Source organism: Dendrobates tinctorius, unplaced genomic scaffold (assembly GCF_039654945.1).
Source record: "Dendrobates tinctorius isolate UK_male_01 unplaced genomic scaffold, ASM3965494v1 ptg000035l, whole genome shotgun sequence".
Classification (NCBI taxonomy): domain Eukaryota; kingdom Metazoa; phylum Chordata; class Amphibia; order Anura; family Dendrobatidae; genus Dendrobates; species Dendrobates tinctorius.
The window spans coordinates 58,141,439-58,160,456 of record NW_027361703.1 but is presented as its reverse complement, the minus strand read 5'-3'; the positions used below and the strand labels follow the sequence as shown (position 1 = coordinate 58,160,456).

The 19,018-nt window shown below is 42.8% G+C and overlaps 1 protein-coding gene across 4 annotated transcripts in view; it reads left to right on the top strand.

Moving 5' to 3' along the window:
• The window catches only part of GRAMD4 (GRAM domain containing 4), a 142,515-nt gene that overhangs the window by 27,995 nt on the left and 95,502 nt on the right, over nucleotides 1–19,018 (top strand). For 3 of the 4 annotated variants that reach the window (XM_073573499.1, XM_073573497.1, XM_073573498.1), the window contains exons 2-3: nucleotides 7,316–7,523; nucleotides 13,333–13,456. In XM_073573499.1, the coding sequence (XP_073429600.1) occupies nucleotides 7,365–7,523; nucleotides 13,333–13,456 (283 nt within the window). In that variant the 5' untranslated portion in view covers nucleotides 7,316–7,364. Of the gene's footprint in view, nucleotides 1–7,315; nucleotides 7,524–12,398; nucleotides 13,140–13,332; nucleotides 13,457–19,018 lie in introns of those variants that run through there. The other variant, XM_073573500.1, reaches the window with a different exon arrangement.

The following is a 19,018-nucleotide window of genomic DNA, read 5'->3' as shown; positions in this document are numbered from 1 at the left end:
TCTTGATTTGAGGACCAACAAAAATTCCAGCTTTAACTTTTGCTTCTGAAAGCTTTGGAAAGAGATATTGTAGATACTTAGGATGAGTAGGAACAGGAAGTTCAGGGCCAGGTGGCACAGGAGCAATGGATGATGGCATGTTTGGATAAAGGACTGCAGGTGCATTCTTGCAAGCACGTCGTTTAGGCTACTTTCACACATCCGGTGTGTGGGGTGCGGCGAAAAGACGGGCCGCCGGATCCGGCCTGCAGCCGTGACACCGGATGTGTGTGCGGCGTCTGATACGGCTCGGACAAGACTTAAAGGAGCCGCAGGAGGAGGTGGACAGAGGCAGCCGCTGAGAGAGCTGAAAGGGAGGGGAGGGTAGGAGAGGAGAGGGGAGGGGAGAGGAGAGGCGGGTGGAGAGAGAGAGACATGTGAGGTTAACACTCAGTGTCCAGGCGAGAGAATCTCTCTCTTGCCGGGCACTTGTGGGGTTAACCCCACAGAGAAATCTCTCTCTCTCTCTCACCCAGACACTGTGAGTGTTAACCCCACAAGTGCCCGGCGAGAGAGATCTCTCACAAGTGTCCGGGTGACAGATAGAGATCTTTCTCTTTCTCGCCGGGCACTTGTGGGGTTAACATTCACAGAGTCCGGGCATGCGCTGTGGGAAAAAGCCGGTCTGGCGCTGACAAAAAACTTTGCAGAGAACGTTTTTTTGCAGATGCCGGACAGCTAATTTTTGCCATGCCCGGCAACAACCGGACACGACGCATAACCATCCGGCACGATGCGGCGACAATGAAAGCTTATGGGACAAAACCGGATCCGGTGCTGGATCCGGTTATGAAAAATTTCGCCGCATCGTGCCGGATTACAAAAACCGGATGTGTGAAAGAGGCCTTAGAGGGGTCTACCATATAGAAGTAACAAGTCATGGATAAAGTGCAAAGTTTCTGTATTTATGCACAGTGCTGATCAAAATAATACATATTTTCAAATACTAGACAATGTCATAAAATGCATACAAGTGAATTTCTCAAAACATGCTGACATGTGCATAGACCCAATCGGTTCCATGACAATTGTGTACAAGATAATTGTGTACGGACAATTGTGTACAGAAAATTGTGTACAGGCCAATTGTGTACAAGGACAATTGTGTACAGGGCAATTGTGTACAGGGCAATTGCCTTGTACACAATTGCCTTGTACACAATTGTCATTGTACACAATTGTCTGTACACAATAGTCCGTACACAATTATCTTGTACACAATTGTCCTGTCACCGACCCAATCATTTGAATGGGTCTACATGTGTCAGTGTCTCCGGTACGTGACAAACTATCACTACACGTAACGGAGCCACTGACGTGTGAAAGAGGCCTTAAAAATACTAAGGGCTTCATTTGAGCTGTGTTTTTGGACAATTCACGGCTGACTGCAATCCACAGCCAAAGCCAAGTGCCAGAATTGGAGCATCTTGTGGTGCTCCACTTCTGGGGATTTTGCAGGCTGGTATTTTTAGGTTGGGAAGGCCCCAATAACCATGGACCTTCCCAGCCTGATATCAGCTGTCAGCTTTACCTTTGCTGATTACAAAAAGTGGGTGGGGACACCCTATTATATTTGCACAACCCCATGACACATTATAAAATTATATACAGTGGGGAAAAAAAGTATTTAGTCAGTCAGCAATAGTGCAAGTTCCACCACTTAAAAAGATGAGAGGCGTCTGTAACTTACATCATAGGTAGACCTCAACTATGGGAGACAAACTGAGAAAAAAAAATCCAGAAAATCACATTGTCTGTTTTTTTTTCATTTTATTTGCATATTATGGTGGAAAATAAGTATTTGGTCAGAAACAAGCAATCAAGATTTCTGGCTCTCACAGACCTGTAACTTCTTCTTTAAGAGTCTCCTCTTTCCTCCACTCATTACCTGTAGTAATGGCACCTGTTTAAACTTGTTATCAGTATAAAAAGACACCTGTGCACACCCTCAAACAGTCTGACTCCAAACTCCACTATGGTGAAGACCAAAGAGCTGTCAAAGGACACCAGAAACAAAATTGTAGCCCTGCACCAGGCTGGGAAGACTGAATCTGCAATAGCCAACCAGCTTGGAGTGAAGAAATCAACTGTGGGAGCAATAATTAGAAAATGGAAGACATACAAGACCACTGATAATCTCTCTCGATCTGGTGCTCCACGCAAAATCCCACCCCGTGGGGTCAGAATGATCACAAGAACGGTGAGCAAAAATCCCAGAACCACGCGGGGGGACCTAGTGAATGAACTGCAGAGAGCTGGGACCAATGTAACAAGGCCTACCATAAGTAACACACTACGCCACCATGGACTCAGATCCTGCAGTGCCAGACGTGTCCCACTGCTTAAGCCTGTACATGTCCGGGCCCGTCTGAAGTTTGCTAGAGAGCATTTGGATGATCCAGAGGAGTTTTGGGAGAATGTCCTATTGTCTGATGAAACCAAACTGGAACTGTTTGGTAGAAACACAACTTGTCGTGTTTGGATGAAAAAGAATACTGAGTTGCATCCATCAAACACCATACCTACTGTAAAGCATGGTGGTGGAAACATCATGCTTTGGGGCTGTTTCTCTGCAAAGGGGCCAGGACGACTGATCCGGGTACATGAAAGAATGAATGGGGCCATGTATCGTGAGATTTTGAGTGCAAACCTCCTTCCATCAGCAAGGGCATTGAAGATGAAACGTGGCTGGGTCTTTCAACATGACAATGATCCAAAGCACACCGCCAGGGCAACGAAGGAGTGGCTTCGTAAGAAGCATTTCAAGGTCCTGGAGTGGCCTAGCCAGTCTCCAGATCTCAACCCTATAGAAAACCTTTGGAGGGAGTTGAAAGTCCGTGTTGCCAAGCGAAAAGCCAAAAACATCACTGCTCTAGAGGAGATCTGCATGGAGGAATGGGCCAACATACCAACAACCGTGTGTGGCAACCTTGTGAAGACTTACAGAAAACGTTTGACCTCTGTCATTGCCAACAAAGGATATATCACAAAGTATTGAGATGAAATTTTGTTTCTGACCAAATACTTATTTTCCACCATAATATGCAAATAAAATGAAAAAAAAACAGACAATGTGATTTTCTGGATTTTTTTTTCTCAGTTTGTCTCCCATAGTTGAGGTCTACCTATGATGTAAATTACAGACGCCTCTCATCTTTTTAAGTGGTGGAACTTGCACTATTGCTGACTGACTAAATACTTTTTTTCCCCCACTGTACATATGTAGATCTCCAGCAGATATATTCAGATATAATTATATCTGTGTGTAGAAGTGTAGCATGGGGCAGTAGCCACGGGCTACATGAAAGGGTGGGTCCTGACTGGGTGTACGAGTTGGTTCTGTGAGGGTCTTTCACCTGTGCAGGCCACCTGTAGCTGAAGGTGTTTGCTGACCAGTATCATAGGTTGCACAGTTTAAAAAGAGACTCCTGTTCTATAACAGTCTTTACTGAATTTAAAATTGGTAAGGGTTATGTACAAGGGGTAGCGGTACGGTGAGAAGTTTTTTCATTCACACAGTATCCTTACTCTGTAGTCTACTCCCAGGGCATACTGTTTCGCCCTACTTCATCACAACTCAGCTTGTCGCCACAGTCTTGATTAGCAAATCTCTCAGTGGTTCCACATCCTAATTTTTCCGATACTAGCACCCTGGATCTATTGCTTGGGACGCCCACTTGTGCCCCAAACTCAGTCCTGTTTAGTCCCGTCACCCTAGGTGTTATGTAAGCTTAGGATTCTTTGTGACTTGTCGTCCTGTCCAAGGACACTTTCCGAAAGGCCACTCTGTTTTGTCACTTGAGGATCTCGCTACTCCCCTGTGTCTTAGTCTCCTTCACTTGTAGAAGGCACTGCTCACATAACACTTTCTAGGTGCACTTGAACTTGACCCTAACTTTATACAGTAATCTAATCTCAAATATTAACTCCTAACTTACCCTAATGTGACTACCTAAACTATAGTTATAGTACTTATGTTATGTACTAACCTCTAAACTGTGTTCCTACAGTACCTGCCTTATAGACTATGCATAACCATATCACAATACATTACAACATTGTTACCATGACACAATATAAACAAAGTCTCAGGACATAATACACATAATGTGATTGGTGTCCTCAGAGGGTAGAAATGCGACAGGCCTCTCCACTACTCTTACATACTGTATATACAGTGTGTGTGTGTGTGTGTGTATGTGTGTGTGTGTGTATATATATATATATATATATATATATACTGGGGGTGGACAAAATAATGGAAACACCTAACGTTTTGGCATCATAATCTTCGAACATGTTATAAACATGCAAACCGTGACATGGTAATGTTTTGTAGTTGATTATTTGTGTTATGTGATGTGTATGTAAATTAACTGTCTGTTTTGCAGAATTGTAAGAACATTGTTGAAAACCTGATACCAATGGCAGACCTCTCGGATTTTCAAAGAGGCCAAATTGTTGGTGCTCGTATGGCAGGCGCTAGTGTAACAAAGTGCCCGAATGCTTGGCGTGTCAAGAGGTACTGTTACCAAAGTAATGACTGCATTTGAAAGAGAAGGAAAAACATCCACAGCAAAAGCACAGGTCCGTCCGAAAGTCGAAGTTGACTGAGAGAGACCGTCGGACTGTAAAGCGAATTGTGAGAGAGGATCACAAGACCACGGCTCCGAAAATCACTGCTGAGCTCAATGAACACCTACAGAACCCAGTTTCTGTGTTTGTTGGGAGCTGCACAAATCTGGATTCCACGGAAGAGCTGCAATTAGAAAACCACTGCTCTCAATGACAAATGTTTCCAAGCGCTTAGAGTGGTGCAGAATCCTCCAGAATTGGTCCCTCGAGCAGTGGAAACGTGATATTCTCAGACGAATCCTCGTTTACCCTATTTCCGGCCTCCGGCCGAGTGTACGTTTGGAGACAGCCGAAAGAAGCATTCCATCCAGACTGCCTTCTCCCAACCGTAAAACATGGCGGAGGTTCTGTGATGATCTGGGGTGCTATTTCGTGGAGATCCGCTGGGCAAATGCTATCCCTTCATGAAAGAACAGCCGCGATTATTTAGGCATTTTGGGCGACCAAGTGCATCCTATGGTTCAAGCACTGTTCCCGGAGGGGAACGCCATCTTTCAGGATGATAATGCACCAATTCATACAGCTAGAATCGTTAAAGCATGGCACGAGGAACATTGTAATGAAGTTGAGCTTCTCATCTGGCCCCCCACAATCCCCAGACCTCAACATTATTGAGCATTTATGGCTGATTTTAGAGATTCAAGTTAGACGTCGATTTCCACCGCCATCGTCGCTCAAAGAACTGGAGGGTGTTTTAACTGAAGAATGGGCAACAATTCCTTTGGAAACAATTCACACCTTGTATGAATCCATACCTCGGAGAATTGAGGCTGTAATCGCCGCAAAAGGTGGAGCTACACTATTAAACTAACTTTCAAATTTATGTATACCTCAGATGATTGCTAAGGTCAAGCCTATGTTAAGTTTATGTTAATAAATGCAGCTAAACAGTAAATCCCTATACACAGCAGTGGCTAAACTTCTTTTTCTAAAATTATTATTCAGCCTATGCAAAGTTATGATTTTTTTTCTTTTGGAATATATTCCCTTACCTTCTTTTTCTTCCTTCTCTCTAAACCATGCTGAAAGTGCTGTTTTATCTGCCTAGTTCATGCTGCTTTAGAAGCTTTTTTTGAACTGTAGCTTAGCAAGGGTTCTTAAGTTGCAGTGCAGAGCAACTGCTAAAGGAGCTTGAGCAAGGCAGTTAAAACTACACTTAGTATGATGTTTCAGAGAGAAGTAAGCAAAATAAGGTAATAACAAAGATGCATAACTTTGCCAAGCTTAATCATTAATAAAAAAAAGTTCATTATGTTTTTAAACTAAACAGTGCTACAATAGAAAAGGCTCTTCAATGGTCACTTCTGGCTAAACTGCCTCACCAGTTACACCTCACAAAAACTGATGCCTTAGTTTGTAGAGTAGTCTATGAAATAATCTATAACTGTGCTTCTGGAGGTATTTTTTTGGTATGCCTGCTTTTGCATGACTACAATTCAAGTAGTTCATCAAACTGCCAGTCTCCTAAATTTTATTGGAGAGCTATTATTTTGAGCTTGAGTATTTTATTTCCTCTATTTCAGTTCAATGACTTTTACCCCAATGAAACAAGGAAAAGTAAAAACAAGTTTTGCCCAAGTGAGCCGTATCACAATGTAAGGGAAGTGCAAGGATAAATACACTGTGCAGTATTTTGCTTCGCTTGCGACCTCATGATCCTTGTTTGTGGTTTTGTTTAGAAGTGGGAATCCTTGTAATTGCAACTTTCCGCTCTTTCACAATAAAGTTTGTCTTGACTTCTTCTGCTCAGTGTACCAAAGTTCATGTGGCTTGAGATGATGTGTAATGCGAGAAGGAATGTTGCTAGATTTTTGAAAAGATTTAGCTTTTTTACTTCTACTTATCAGGCAGTGGCTAGAACAAACCTGAAAATGAGGTTCTTGTAATTTTACCATCTGTATGGTAGCTCAAGGATGCCATAACTTTGGACAGCACGGTGGCTCAGAGGTTAGCATTGTTGCTTTACAGCGCTGGGGTCCTGGGTTCAAATCCCCCCGAGGACAACCTCTACAAACCTGTGTTTGTGTGGGTTTCCTTTGGGTTCTCTGGTTTCCTCCCACACTCTAAAGACATACTGATTGGGAATTTAGGTTGTGAGCCCCAATGGGGACAGTGATAATGTGTGCAAACTGTAAAGCGCTGTGGAATATGTTGGATCTATATAAAAATTATATTAATAATCATAATTGTTGCGCTTATAAATTTGCTGCAAGTGGTTGTAACCATAGAAGCCTAAGGTCCTGCAAAGCCTGCACATGAGGAAAGAGACATAGCAAATAAAAAAAAAAAACTACACTGCATTTCTAACTGGAGATATTTGCTAATATTATTATTGCACCTACTTCATATAGGGATAGTTTCTTGGAGATGGGAATACCCCGTTAATCACCTGAACCCTGTGAAAGTTACTATACCTCCATTGGGAGTCACTGTGTCTTTACCATGTGGACATTGCTGGCTCCTTTCTATGGACTTAAGAAACTGTAGCAGCATGATAAGGTTTGCAGCCAGTGTTAATCCGTCTCATGCTTTAGTTGGGTGTGGAATTAGGAAAGTTAAGTATGTGCAGCCAGAAATGTGAGAAATGCTGAAGATTTACCGTACTTGTTTTCTAAATGTCTTTCTATTTTCCTCTACACAGCGATGTAAACAGTCATGTTAAAGTGAAGCAGAGAGGTGCTGTGCAGAACATGCTAAGGAAACTGGACAAGATCAGGTTCAGAGGTCAGAAGAGAGACGAGTTTCCTTACTTGGCTGAGTCTCCCAATGCTTCCGATACAGAATGTGGCGATGAAATCACCCTGAAGCTGTCTCGATCGTCGAAAGAAAATGAGGAGTTGAAGGACCCTGTAAGTGCTCTCATTTGTGACCGATATTTTGTTACTTTTTAAGTACAATATACATTAAAAAAAAAACATATCTCTTAGCATGAACTGTTTTTTTTTTTTTTTTTTTTTAGAGAGATTTCACATCCATATTCTATGGAACTATTTATTCCTCGATCTCCACCTGTGAATGTAATGCATCATGTCAGTGCTTTCTGGGTGTGACTCTCCTAAAGAAGCAAGCCCGGAAGCAAAAAATATCTACATCAGATTGTAACACTGACAAATGGGAGAGGACTGACTTGGCAAAAGCAAATTTATCCAGAATTCTAGGCTCTCTATTCTTACACAGCCTGTTGTGCTCTCATTTATTTTTCTGCTATACTGTTTCATGTAAATTTCTTTTTTCCCTTCGTCCATGACAGCATACCTGAGAGAGGGATCTGCCCAGCTAGGACAGGAAACCTACTAAAATAAAAGGCTGGTACCTGTCTCCCGCTTCAGTTGGTTTCCTGTCCTTGATGGGAACCTTTGTGCTGAAACTCAGCAGTGAAGAGTTTATTTTTTGTCTATGACTTACCCATTCGCCGGTGCTGGAAGATCAGGTGGTATGCCTGTGGGACGGCTTCAGGAGATGGAAGCGACATCCACGGGGTCCAGATGGGGCTTTAGTGTACGTGCAAGCGTCACAGACTGTTATGCTGTGCGTGTCTGGATCCGCCACGCTACTCTCCCTCCTCCATTTTTCCATTCGCAGACTCTGTGGCGAGTCACGTTTCCCAGGATGCACTCTGCTGGCGTAACGGGCAAAGCATGCTGAGAATGGGCTTGCCAAAATGACGTCAGAGGGGGCGTGCTGGAAGCAATATGGCGGGGCCCTGGTCAAGAATGTTGGCCGGGATGTTTAGGGATTCAGCGCGTCCTCGCTGGGGAGGTGTGGCGGGAGGAGGGGTGATTTTCGGACCAGAGGAGGCAGAACCGTGCAGAGCGCTGTGGGTCCCCCTTAAAAAGTATGTGTGTGTGGGGGGGGGGGGGGGGGGACAACCACGGGATAGCGCTTATGGCAGCTCACTCCATCATGGAGGATTTGAAAAGTCAGCAGCAGCCATTGCAGCAGCATGATCATCTACCAATACCATTGACTGCTCACCAGCATGTGCATAGTAAAGGGAGCAGCCGCTCAAGTGACAGGAGTCGTAGTCCCAGTCAAAGGAGTGGAAGGTCACAGGACTCCTCGCTATCCAAGAGGGATGGCGTATGTTCCCTGATCAACCTCCGAATCCGGTACCCTTAATGTGACCATGGGTGGTGAGTGATCTACCTGAATGTCACCATTTTTAATAGGGCCATTTTTTTTGCTTAAATCACTACGTGCCAATGAAAGCTAGCACAAAGAAGAATAGAGAGTGTGCCCTGTGTAAGACCCTGAATTCTCCAATATCATAGAAAGGACATCCTATGAAGTAGTGGACAGGAACCCATAAGAGCAAATATTCGTACCCGAGAATAGAGTTCAGTGTGTCAGTCCAGGTGTGGGCCACCTCTCTGCTCAGACTGCATCCAGAAAACTAGCATGAATAAGACCCCAGACATTGCAGCAAGCCTTAGGTCCGTAATCAAGGCTGAGGTTGAAGGTTCCCTAAAGACCCTGTTAAAGAAGGGGAAAAAAAGGGCTAAAGAGGTCTCTACTGAGTAAGAGGATTCTCCACTGTCTGAGTGACTCCACAGCCTCCTCGTTCAGTGATATGGGGGCAGATCATGCTTTCCAGCTGAGGATACTGGTAGACTAGTTAGAGCCGTTAGGTCAACAATTGGCCTGAAGGACTAAAGCCCTCGTTACACACTGCGATATCGCTAGCAATATCGCTGTAAAGTCACCGATTTTGAGACGTTGCAGCGATATTGCTAGCAATATCGCTGCATGTGATACTTACCTCCGACCGGCTCCCCCGCTGGTTATCGCTGATCGCGCGAGAAGCTCCTGGACCAGTCCTCGTCGGCCACTTCCTGCTGGGGCTTCCTGTGGCGCCGACGAGCGACGCGTGGAGCCGGGCGAGAGGACGCAGGATTACCGCGTCTGACAGGTAAGTAGCGACCCCCGTCCCCAGCGATGTCGCTGGTGAGATCTGCCTGTGTGGCAGCTCACTAGCGACCACCTAGCGATGCACCAGCGATCCTGATCGCGTCATATCGCTAGTCGGGATCGCTGGTGCATCGCTAGGTGTAACGGTACCCTTAAAAACATCTAAGTCCCTGGAGGATGTAGTGTTCGGAGGGATGGAGGAGAGAAAAAAGGGCTCCTTTCTAGTTAATAGCAAGATACAGGCGCTTATAATTAAGGAGTGGAAAACAATGGAAAGGTCTGGTGCCTTGCCCTCATCCTCAAAGAGGAGATACCCCTTTAAATGGAAAATCAGACTTTTTTTTTTTTTGTGATCGCCGTTATTCGGTAAAAACCGACCCGAATCATGTTCTCCTGGGTCTCGACTACCCCCGGTAGCAGAGACCCTGGAGATTTTCTTACTCTGAGGGGCGCGCTATACACTTATTTCTCAGTGCCGTTAAAAAGCGGCAATGAGGAATAAGGCCCCTTAACTGCCGCCGTTAAAGGGCATATAGGCGGTAGTTAAGGGGTTAATGATACCACCTCGGGTGTGACCTAAAAACAAAACGTTGTAGTGGTGCTATTAAAGTGAGTGTTACATTGGTAATTTGTTAATAAAATCAGGAAACCTAGTATACACTGCTCAAAAAAAATAAAGGGAACACTTAAACAACAGAATATAACTCCAAGTAAATCAAACATCTGTGAAATCAAACTGTCCACTTAGGAAGCAACACAGATTGACAATCAATTTCACATGCTGTTGTGCAAATGGAATAGACAACAGATGGAAATTATTGGCAATTATCAAGACACCATCAATAAAGGAGCGGTTCTGCAGGTGGGGACCACTGACCACATCTCAGTACCAATGCTTTCCATAGATAGATATGATATCTCATTATTTAGCAAAAGATAGGGCAACTTCTTCCTTATGCAATTTTTCATAGATTGTGTAACATTTATCTACATTGCTAGACTAATTAAAAAAAAGTTCACGTCATCATGGTTGTTTCTATGTTATGTATTGAAATCCCGTGTAAGGGAAATTATAATATCAGTAATATAGCATTAGATTAAGTCTACCATTCACATTAACACTACTCAAAGGGCCTTAACATCTCTAAATGCTTATTTTAGGTCAGGAGGCAAACAGTATCTGAAAACCAAGGGGGCATCACTTGGACTACAGAGAAGTCTTTCCTGATACTTCGGCCTGTTGAGCCAGGAGCTCCAAAAGTTGGGCAGATGGTCCTTTTATAACCCAGCTGGATATCTACCATTTAGTATAGGGAGGGTTATTTGTAGAAAGTTTTAATATGGAATCTATTCACCCCCTTATTAGTGCATGGTCCAGTTACAGACCTGCAATTTTCATAATTCATTATAGTCCAACTTGAGCCCAGGACCAGGCATATTAACGATGGTTTAAACAGTGAGAATTGATTCGTATGTTGGGAGATGGACTGAGCTGATTGTGTTCCAGAAACCTTTCCTACCATTAAAGGAACATGTCAGGTCCCCCCCCGTGCCCCCAGAACCACCACCAGTTGCGTCTGCATATGTAGGCACTCTGCCTAACAGTCCCTTTATTACATTATACATACAAACAGATCTTTAGAAAAAATATTTCTAAAGTCCGTTTGATGTGTAAAGGTGGCCTTCGACTAGTTGATGGTTTGTTGGTTTCCCCAGACTAGTCGGCCCACTTTGCATATTATCATACCCCTGTGGGTGTGGTAACAGGACTTGCAAGCGCCAGCGTGTACGCATGCCGGCTAAAGAGAGGCACACTGCGCATGATCGGAAGTCTTCTGCACTTCCTATCATTCGCACTGCGCCTCTCTGAAGGCAGGACGTGTGCACCCGGCTTCAGATGATCAATGCAGTAAGGGAAAGAGGCTGAGCTCAAGTGCGTTGCATGTTTATCACTAGAACTTGTAAGTTATGTTATGCCCACAGGGGCGTCATAACATCTAAGTGAGCCGACAAGTCTAGGGAAACAAATGTCCCATCAACTAGTCAAAGGCCACATCTTCATATCATAAACTGACTTTAGAAATACTTCTTCTAAAAATCAGTGTGTTTTATGCTTGCTTTGCAGCCTATAACAGTGGGGTCGGCACACAGTTGGCCGTCCTACTGGCGTGCATGTGGCTGACTTTTTTTTTTGCTTATGTGTATAGGGCACCTTAATTCTATTGATTTTTTTTTTCATTACTATGTAAATGATGAATTTCTTTTGATTCCCTATACCTCATCTGATTAGTAGGCCCTTGCAATGTCTTGCGTGCATCGTGCCAAAATGTTACAGGCACTGGGAATGCCGCAGATAGTGGGAGGATCACAGTGCTGTGGTCCTCCTACTACCATTGTGGTTGTTGGATCAGGGTTCTGCAAAACTTTTTGCTATGTGTACAATGCCATTTTCATCATTTATGCATTGTTTAGCCCCATTTTTCTGTGTCTTCCCCCCCCCCCCCCCCCATCCATTGGGGTTCTGTGATCCTTTATAAGGGGGATCACTAGAACACAACAATAATAAGACCTGTTACTTTCAAAATAGTAATGAAAATAATCAGGCTAAAATTCTGATTTTCCTAAATACATAGGAAATCTCTAAATATATCTGACATACCAAATTTTGCTTTCAGAATGCTTTGCCCAATCGCTTACGGCAAGCTTCTTTGAAACAGAGATGGCATTTAGGATTATCCAGGAGCGAAAACTTTTTTCGGGGGTTACCTGGCAGTAACAAGATTTGGATTTTTTTTTATTATAACTGTAACATCATAACTAAAGCTTGAGTTGAGATTCAGTATAATTGTAGAATACATTTCACACATGCTTGCTTAGCTGCCAAAGGCTTAAAACAAAATCTGGTCATTAAGTGGAAAAACACATGTTTAATGTGTTTCTTTGCAGCCTATAATATGATCTTGAAGCCAAGCAGCAGCCACATGTAGGGCTGAGGTTTCCGACTTGTCGCATTTGTTTATTCTGTCATTGACTTGGAGTCTTGCATTTTCTCATAGTCAAAATATTTTCTAATTAATTCCATAGAAGCCTAGCAGGGCATACGCTTTTCCAGGACTGTATGTGAGCCGTATTGTATAACTTTGTAATATTAGAGCTCATTATATGCTCCACAGGCACAGCAGTGTCCGTACATTTCACACTACATATGTGGCTCATTTCTTCATTCATCAGGTTCTTTACTTCTCCTGTTGTGGATCCCGCTCGTGCCTGAGAAAATGGCTCTAATTGTATCCCCGCCAGGACTGAGGCTTGCAGTCCTGCAGTGTTTTTCCTGTGGTCCCTCCCTATGGTTTTCTCAGGCATCAGTGACGTCTGGGCTCCTCTTACTGCTGCAGGAATGCTGACTCTTCATGTCTGCGTGGATGTAGCTCTCCTATTTCTCCTACTGTCTAAGCTGGTAAAAAAGGCTTTCTGCTGGGGTCTGGACCTCCGCACAATGCTGCATTTCTTCCTTACATGACACCTCTACAGGCTTTGTGCTGAGATTGCCACTGAAGGTATAGGGTTAACCCTCTCTTTCCCAGTGTTCTTGGATCAGAGTGCCAGGCCTGCTTTATTTAGAGCCCGGCGCTGTGATTTGACTGGATGTATACAGAGGAAAATTCTCCTCTATGTACATAAGTAAAGTTTGCATTATAAATCTTTTTTTCTGCTGGATTTGGCTAAATTTGCTGCTTAACTCTTTCCTAGGCTGCTACTTCAGTGACCATCATCATGGCTTCTGGAATACCGGAATATAACCGGACCGAGACGGACAGGCTTAACGAAGTTAAGGGCCATCTGGAAATCGCCCTATTGGAAAAACATTTTCTACGTAAGTTCTTTGTATCCTGAAAATAAATCGCCTACATTTTTATGCCTGAGCAGAATGTATCTTTAGCTAATTTATATATCAATGGCTGCTAATGTAATTGTTTACTTCTATTGTGTTACATTGTTGTTTTTTAATTAAAATGTAATTGTTCATGTATGTTTTGTTACTTACAAAGTAACTAAGCATAAGCAGTGAATAAGAATAATAGAGGTAAGTAATCTATGGAGCTGAGCCGTGGTATGGTTTGCAGAAAAATGTGCATGACTCTCTTTCCAGGGGGGGATTTCATGGGAAAGGTGGAGAGGTTTCCTCTTTGTGTTATGCATCTGGGTAAGATTATTAAGTTCACAATTATTAGTGTCAACATTGGGCACTTTTTCTCTGTCTCTCGCTCTCTTTTTTTTTTTTTTTCTTTTTCTCTTTTTTTCTTTCTCTCTGTCTTTCTCTCTTTCTCTTTCTCTCTTTGTCTCTCTTTATCTTTGTCTCTCTGTCTTTGTCTCTGTCTCTTTATCTCTCGCTGTTTTGCTTGCCCTCTCGCTGTTTTGCTTGCCCTCTCGCTGTTTTGCTTGCCCTCTCGCTGTTTTGCTTGCCCTCTCGCTGTTTTGCTTGCCCTCTCGCTGTTTTGCTTGCCCTCTCGCTGTTTTGCTTGCCCTCTCGCTGTTTTGCTTGCCCTCTCGCTGTTTTGCTTGCCCTCTCGCTGTTTTGCTCGCCCTCTCTCTTTTTCTTTTTTCTCGCTCTTTTTTCTCGCTCTTCTTTCTCGCTCTTCTTTCTCGCTCTTCTTTCTCGCTCTTCTTTCTCGCTCTTCTTTCTCGCTCTTCTTTCTCGCTCTTCTTTCTCGCTCTTCTTTCTCGCTCTTCTTTCTCGCTCTTCTTTCTCGCTCTTCTTTCTCGCTCTTCTTTCTCGCTCTTCTTTCTCGCTCTTCTTTCTCGCTCTTCTTTCTCGCTCTTCTTTCTCGCTCTTCTTTCTCGCTCTTCTTTCTCGCTCTTCTTTCTCGCTCTTCTTTCTCGCTCTTCTTTCTCGCTCTTCTTTCTCGCTCTTCTTTCTCGCTCTTCTTTCTCGCTCTTTTTTTTCTCGCTCATTTTCTCGCTCTCTCTCCTTCCTTTACTTTTGCCGTCATTCATTCTCCCGTCGTTTTTCCATAGATCGCTATGTGTGACAGCGATCAGCGACCGGCCCCCCTGCCGGTATCGCTGATCGTTCTTGGAAACCTCTGGACATTTCTTTTGTCGCTGATCTCCCGCTGGCCAGCACGCATTGCTGTGTGTGACAGGCGGGAGACCAGCGATCAGCGATAAAATAATAATAATAATAATAATAATAATAATAATAATAATAATAATAATAATAATAATAATAATAATAAAAAAAAAAAAAAAATTACTATTCTCACCTTCCGACGTCCCGCACTGCATTCCCGCCTCTCTCCACGCTCCGGTCCCAGTAATCCTTTGCAAGAATGACCGCGAGACTTCGCGATCCAGCGAGAATGGGCGTCATTCTTGCAAAGGATTACTGGGACCGGAGCGTGGAGAGAGGCGGGAATGCTGCGCGGGACGTCGGAAGGTGAGAATAACAATATTTTTTATTTTAATTCTATTTTTTACATGAATCAGCGCTGAACACAGCGATGCTGCACGCGCGGCGTCGCTGTGCTAATCGCTGGTGAAGCTGTCTGTTTGACAGCTCACCAGCGATCACATAGCGATTCACCAGCGATCCTGACATGTTGATATCGTTGTCGGGATCGCTGGTAAGTCGCTTAGTGTGACGGGGCCTTAAGGCGTTATCCGAGCAAGTTCGGGTGCTAACCCCGAGGGTCTTCGACATGTTCGAATAATATGTTTTGAGCACGCCGAAGACACTCGGTTAGCACACGAGCATGCTCAGATATCCTTGTCCGAGCACGTTTGCTCATAACTATTAGGCTAAGTGCACACGTTGCAGAAAATTTCTGCACAAAAACCTGAATCCCTTCCCAGAAACCGCACCTATTTTTCCGCGGCGGTTTTTGTGCGTTTTTGCGCGGTTTTGATGCATTTTTGATGCGTTTTTTACCGCAGCGGCTTCTAAAAGCATGGGAGAAGCCTAAACCGCGGGAAAAAACGCAAAATTAACATGCATGCTGCGGTTTTTACCGCGATGCGGTTTTTTCGTGCACAAAAAGTGCAAAATGCATAGAAATGACTGTGCACCTTATTTTTAGCGGTTTTATAGCGGTTTTATAGTGAAAACCGCAGTAATGACCGCTAAAAAAACGCTGTGTGTGAACACAGCCTTACCGTTAGTTATCAGTATTTTGGATCTGATACTCTTCTGTTAGATCAGTTTTAACCATCAGTGTTTCATTCGTGATTTTCACTGATGAAAAATTAAACTGCAAAGCTTCTCCCATCAAAGGCACACAAATACCATCCATCTGTGTATGGGTTATTTTGATGTGTGACTCGGGTCAGAAATGAAAATATCTCTGGTTCTGTCTACCATTTGATTCACAAGAAAGCATGGATGTTTGAACAGCCTCATAGATTAAAATATCAATCATTCACATATAGTGTAAAGCACTGAAACCAAGTTTATATAAGCAAAAATGAGGCAAAACAGACCAGAACATGTAGAAGAAAAGTAAAAGGCGTGAATGTGTAAATTTATAAAATGTAACTTTTAGTTCTGATCATTTAAAATTTGTTTTTAGAATTCAATCGCTGTTTGACAGAGTATCACAATCCATGTTTGGGGAAAGGAGAGCTAACAATCTGGTTAAATGTGGATCCTTATTATATTTTTAGAATGAGTGACAGGGAGATCATCGATAATGGGAATGAATTTGTCCCCATGTAATGTTGCTGCTCAAACACTGCCATGCTTAATTACGGTATTTCTGACTGTATGTCACCTAATCATGCTGTGGAAAATAATTATATATCATTATTATTGACTGTCACAACTATATCATAGTACCTAGCTTCCCTACACTGTATGTTGTCAATGTTTGTGATTGTAACTGTGTAGACACTGGTGTATGAGGGTATTGGGCACAATATGCAGCTCTGGCAAAAATTAAGAGACCACTGCACAGTTTTATAAAAATCAGCTTCTCTACATGTCTGACAGCCATTCCATTCCAGTGTCAGTTGAATTCCAACCAGAGTACACCTCATTCAATGTGCTTCTGATTAGGTGATCACCTGAAAAAAATCTTAATTATTGAAGGAAAGTATAAAAAACTCTGCTGTGATGTTCACAATCCTTTTGCAATAGGACAAGCTGGATGGCAAAACAAAAACTAGTAATATCCCAAAAGTAATAAGAATGAAAAAATAACTTTTAACCATGCCAATGGAGTTGAAAAGAAAAGTCTTGAGTGAGGAAAATAAGGGCTCAATCCTGGCTTTACTAGCAGAGGGATACAGTCAGCATCATGTTGCCTCCATCCTTAACATTTCTAAGACTGCAGTCCATTACAACATGGTCAAGCAGCAGACATTGGGGACAAAAAAGCTACAGACCAGCAGAGGGCGAAAACGACTCGCCACTGACCGGGATGACCGTCATCTTATTCGAATGTCACTCGGCAATAGCAGGATGACATCAAGTGACCTGCAAAAGGAATGGCAAATGGCAGCTGGGGTGAAGTGCACGGCAAGAACAGTTCGTAACAGGCTTCTAGATGCAGGGCTCAAGTCATGTAAAGCTAGAAAAAAGCCTTTCATCAATGAGAGAAGCAAAGGAGAGCCAGGCTGAAGTTTGCCAAAGACCATAAGGATTGGACCATAGAGGACTGGAGTAAGGTAATCTTCTCTGATGAGTCTAATTTTCAGCTTTGCCCAACACCTGGTCATTTAATGGTTAGACTGAGACCTGGAGAGGCGTACAAGGCACAGTGTCTTGCACCCACTGTGAAATTTGGTGGAGGATCGGTGATGATCTGGGGATGCTTCAGCAAGACTTGAATTGGGCAGGTTAATCTTTGTGAAGGGCGTATCAAGCCGCATACAAGGTTATCCTGGAAAAACAGTTGATTTCCTTATGCTCAGACAATATTCCCCAACTCTGAGGACTGTTTTTTTTTCAAGCAGGACAATGCCCATGCCACACAGCTAGGTCAATCAGTGTGTGAATGAAGGACCACCACATCAAATCCCTGTCATGGCCAGCCCACTCTCCAGACCTGAACCCCATTGAAAACCTCTGGATTGTAATCAAGAGGAATATGGATAGCCATAAGCCATCAAACAAAGAAGAACTGCTTACATTTTTGTACCAGGAGTGGCATAAGGTCACCCAAAAGCAGCGTGAAAGACTGGTGGAAAGCATGCCAAGACGCATGAAAGCTGTGATTAAAAGTCATGGTTATTCCACAAAATATTGATTTCTGAACTCTTCCTGAGTTAAAACATTAGTGTTGTTTCTATATGATTATGAACTTGTTTTCTTAGCATTATTTGATGTCTGCAAGCACTGCATTTTTTTGCTGTTTTGACCTTTTCTCCTTTTCTGAAAATAAATACAAAATGTATTGCTTGGAAATTCGAAGACATGTTGTCAGTAGTTTATAGAATAAAAGAGCAATTTACAATTTACTCAAAAATTTACCTATAAAGAGAAAAATCAGACAGACTGAAAATTTTGCAGTGGTCTCTTGATTTTTGCCAGAGCTGTATATATTATGCTGGCAGTGGATAACCATAGTGCATGTTACTGGTGACGTGCATTTAATTGTGGCAACAGTATGTGTTCTGGCTCGTAAAGTGTCTACTATTATTCTTGTGCTGGATCAACACGGTGCATGATGCCGGCCACATGTCTATTGGTGGCTACACTATGTATTCTGTCCATCTGCATGCAGATCTTAGTAAATGGCAATATGCCTGCTTTAGGCAACCCCTTTGCCTGCTGCTGACCGCACTGTGGCAAGCGGGTTTACCAATCTATCCGTGAAGATTCTCTTCCTAAACAAATGGTCAGGACCAACGTCCCAACATGTGTTTCGCCAGATAACCCTGCTTCTTCTAGGATACTTTTTTCCTTTCCTTTCAATTAATACAGGCAACCTCAAGGAAAAGCAGTATCTCAATAAACTAGACTGAGCTGTGAAAGATTGTGATTTCTCCCTTTGCCTAACAGCTATAATTGTGGTACTTTTGGTCAAGAATAGTGATTTTTTTTTTTTTAATACAAATTCTAATAATCAGAAATAAGTTACAAATGTGTGAATGTGTAAGATGTATCTTTGATTTTTTTTTTTTTTTTTTCTATCTGTCCCTGTCGTCTTGAATTTTTTCTCCCTTTTGCTTATATACAGAACCATAGATTTATAAGAGTACATGTTCTATCTAAATAAAACACACACATGATTCACAGACATCTTGAGTGAGGTCGTAGGTTGCACATTCAGTATTCTCTGGTGCAATTGGTGTTGCATCTGTATTATAACATATCAATTATGTATTATAATGTATCAATGGTGTTTTAACCTATTTTGATACATTTAAAATACTATTAGTATGTGATAAACCGATTCTATTGGCTATTAATAATGACTTATATTTTGTATTATTTGTC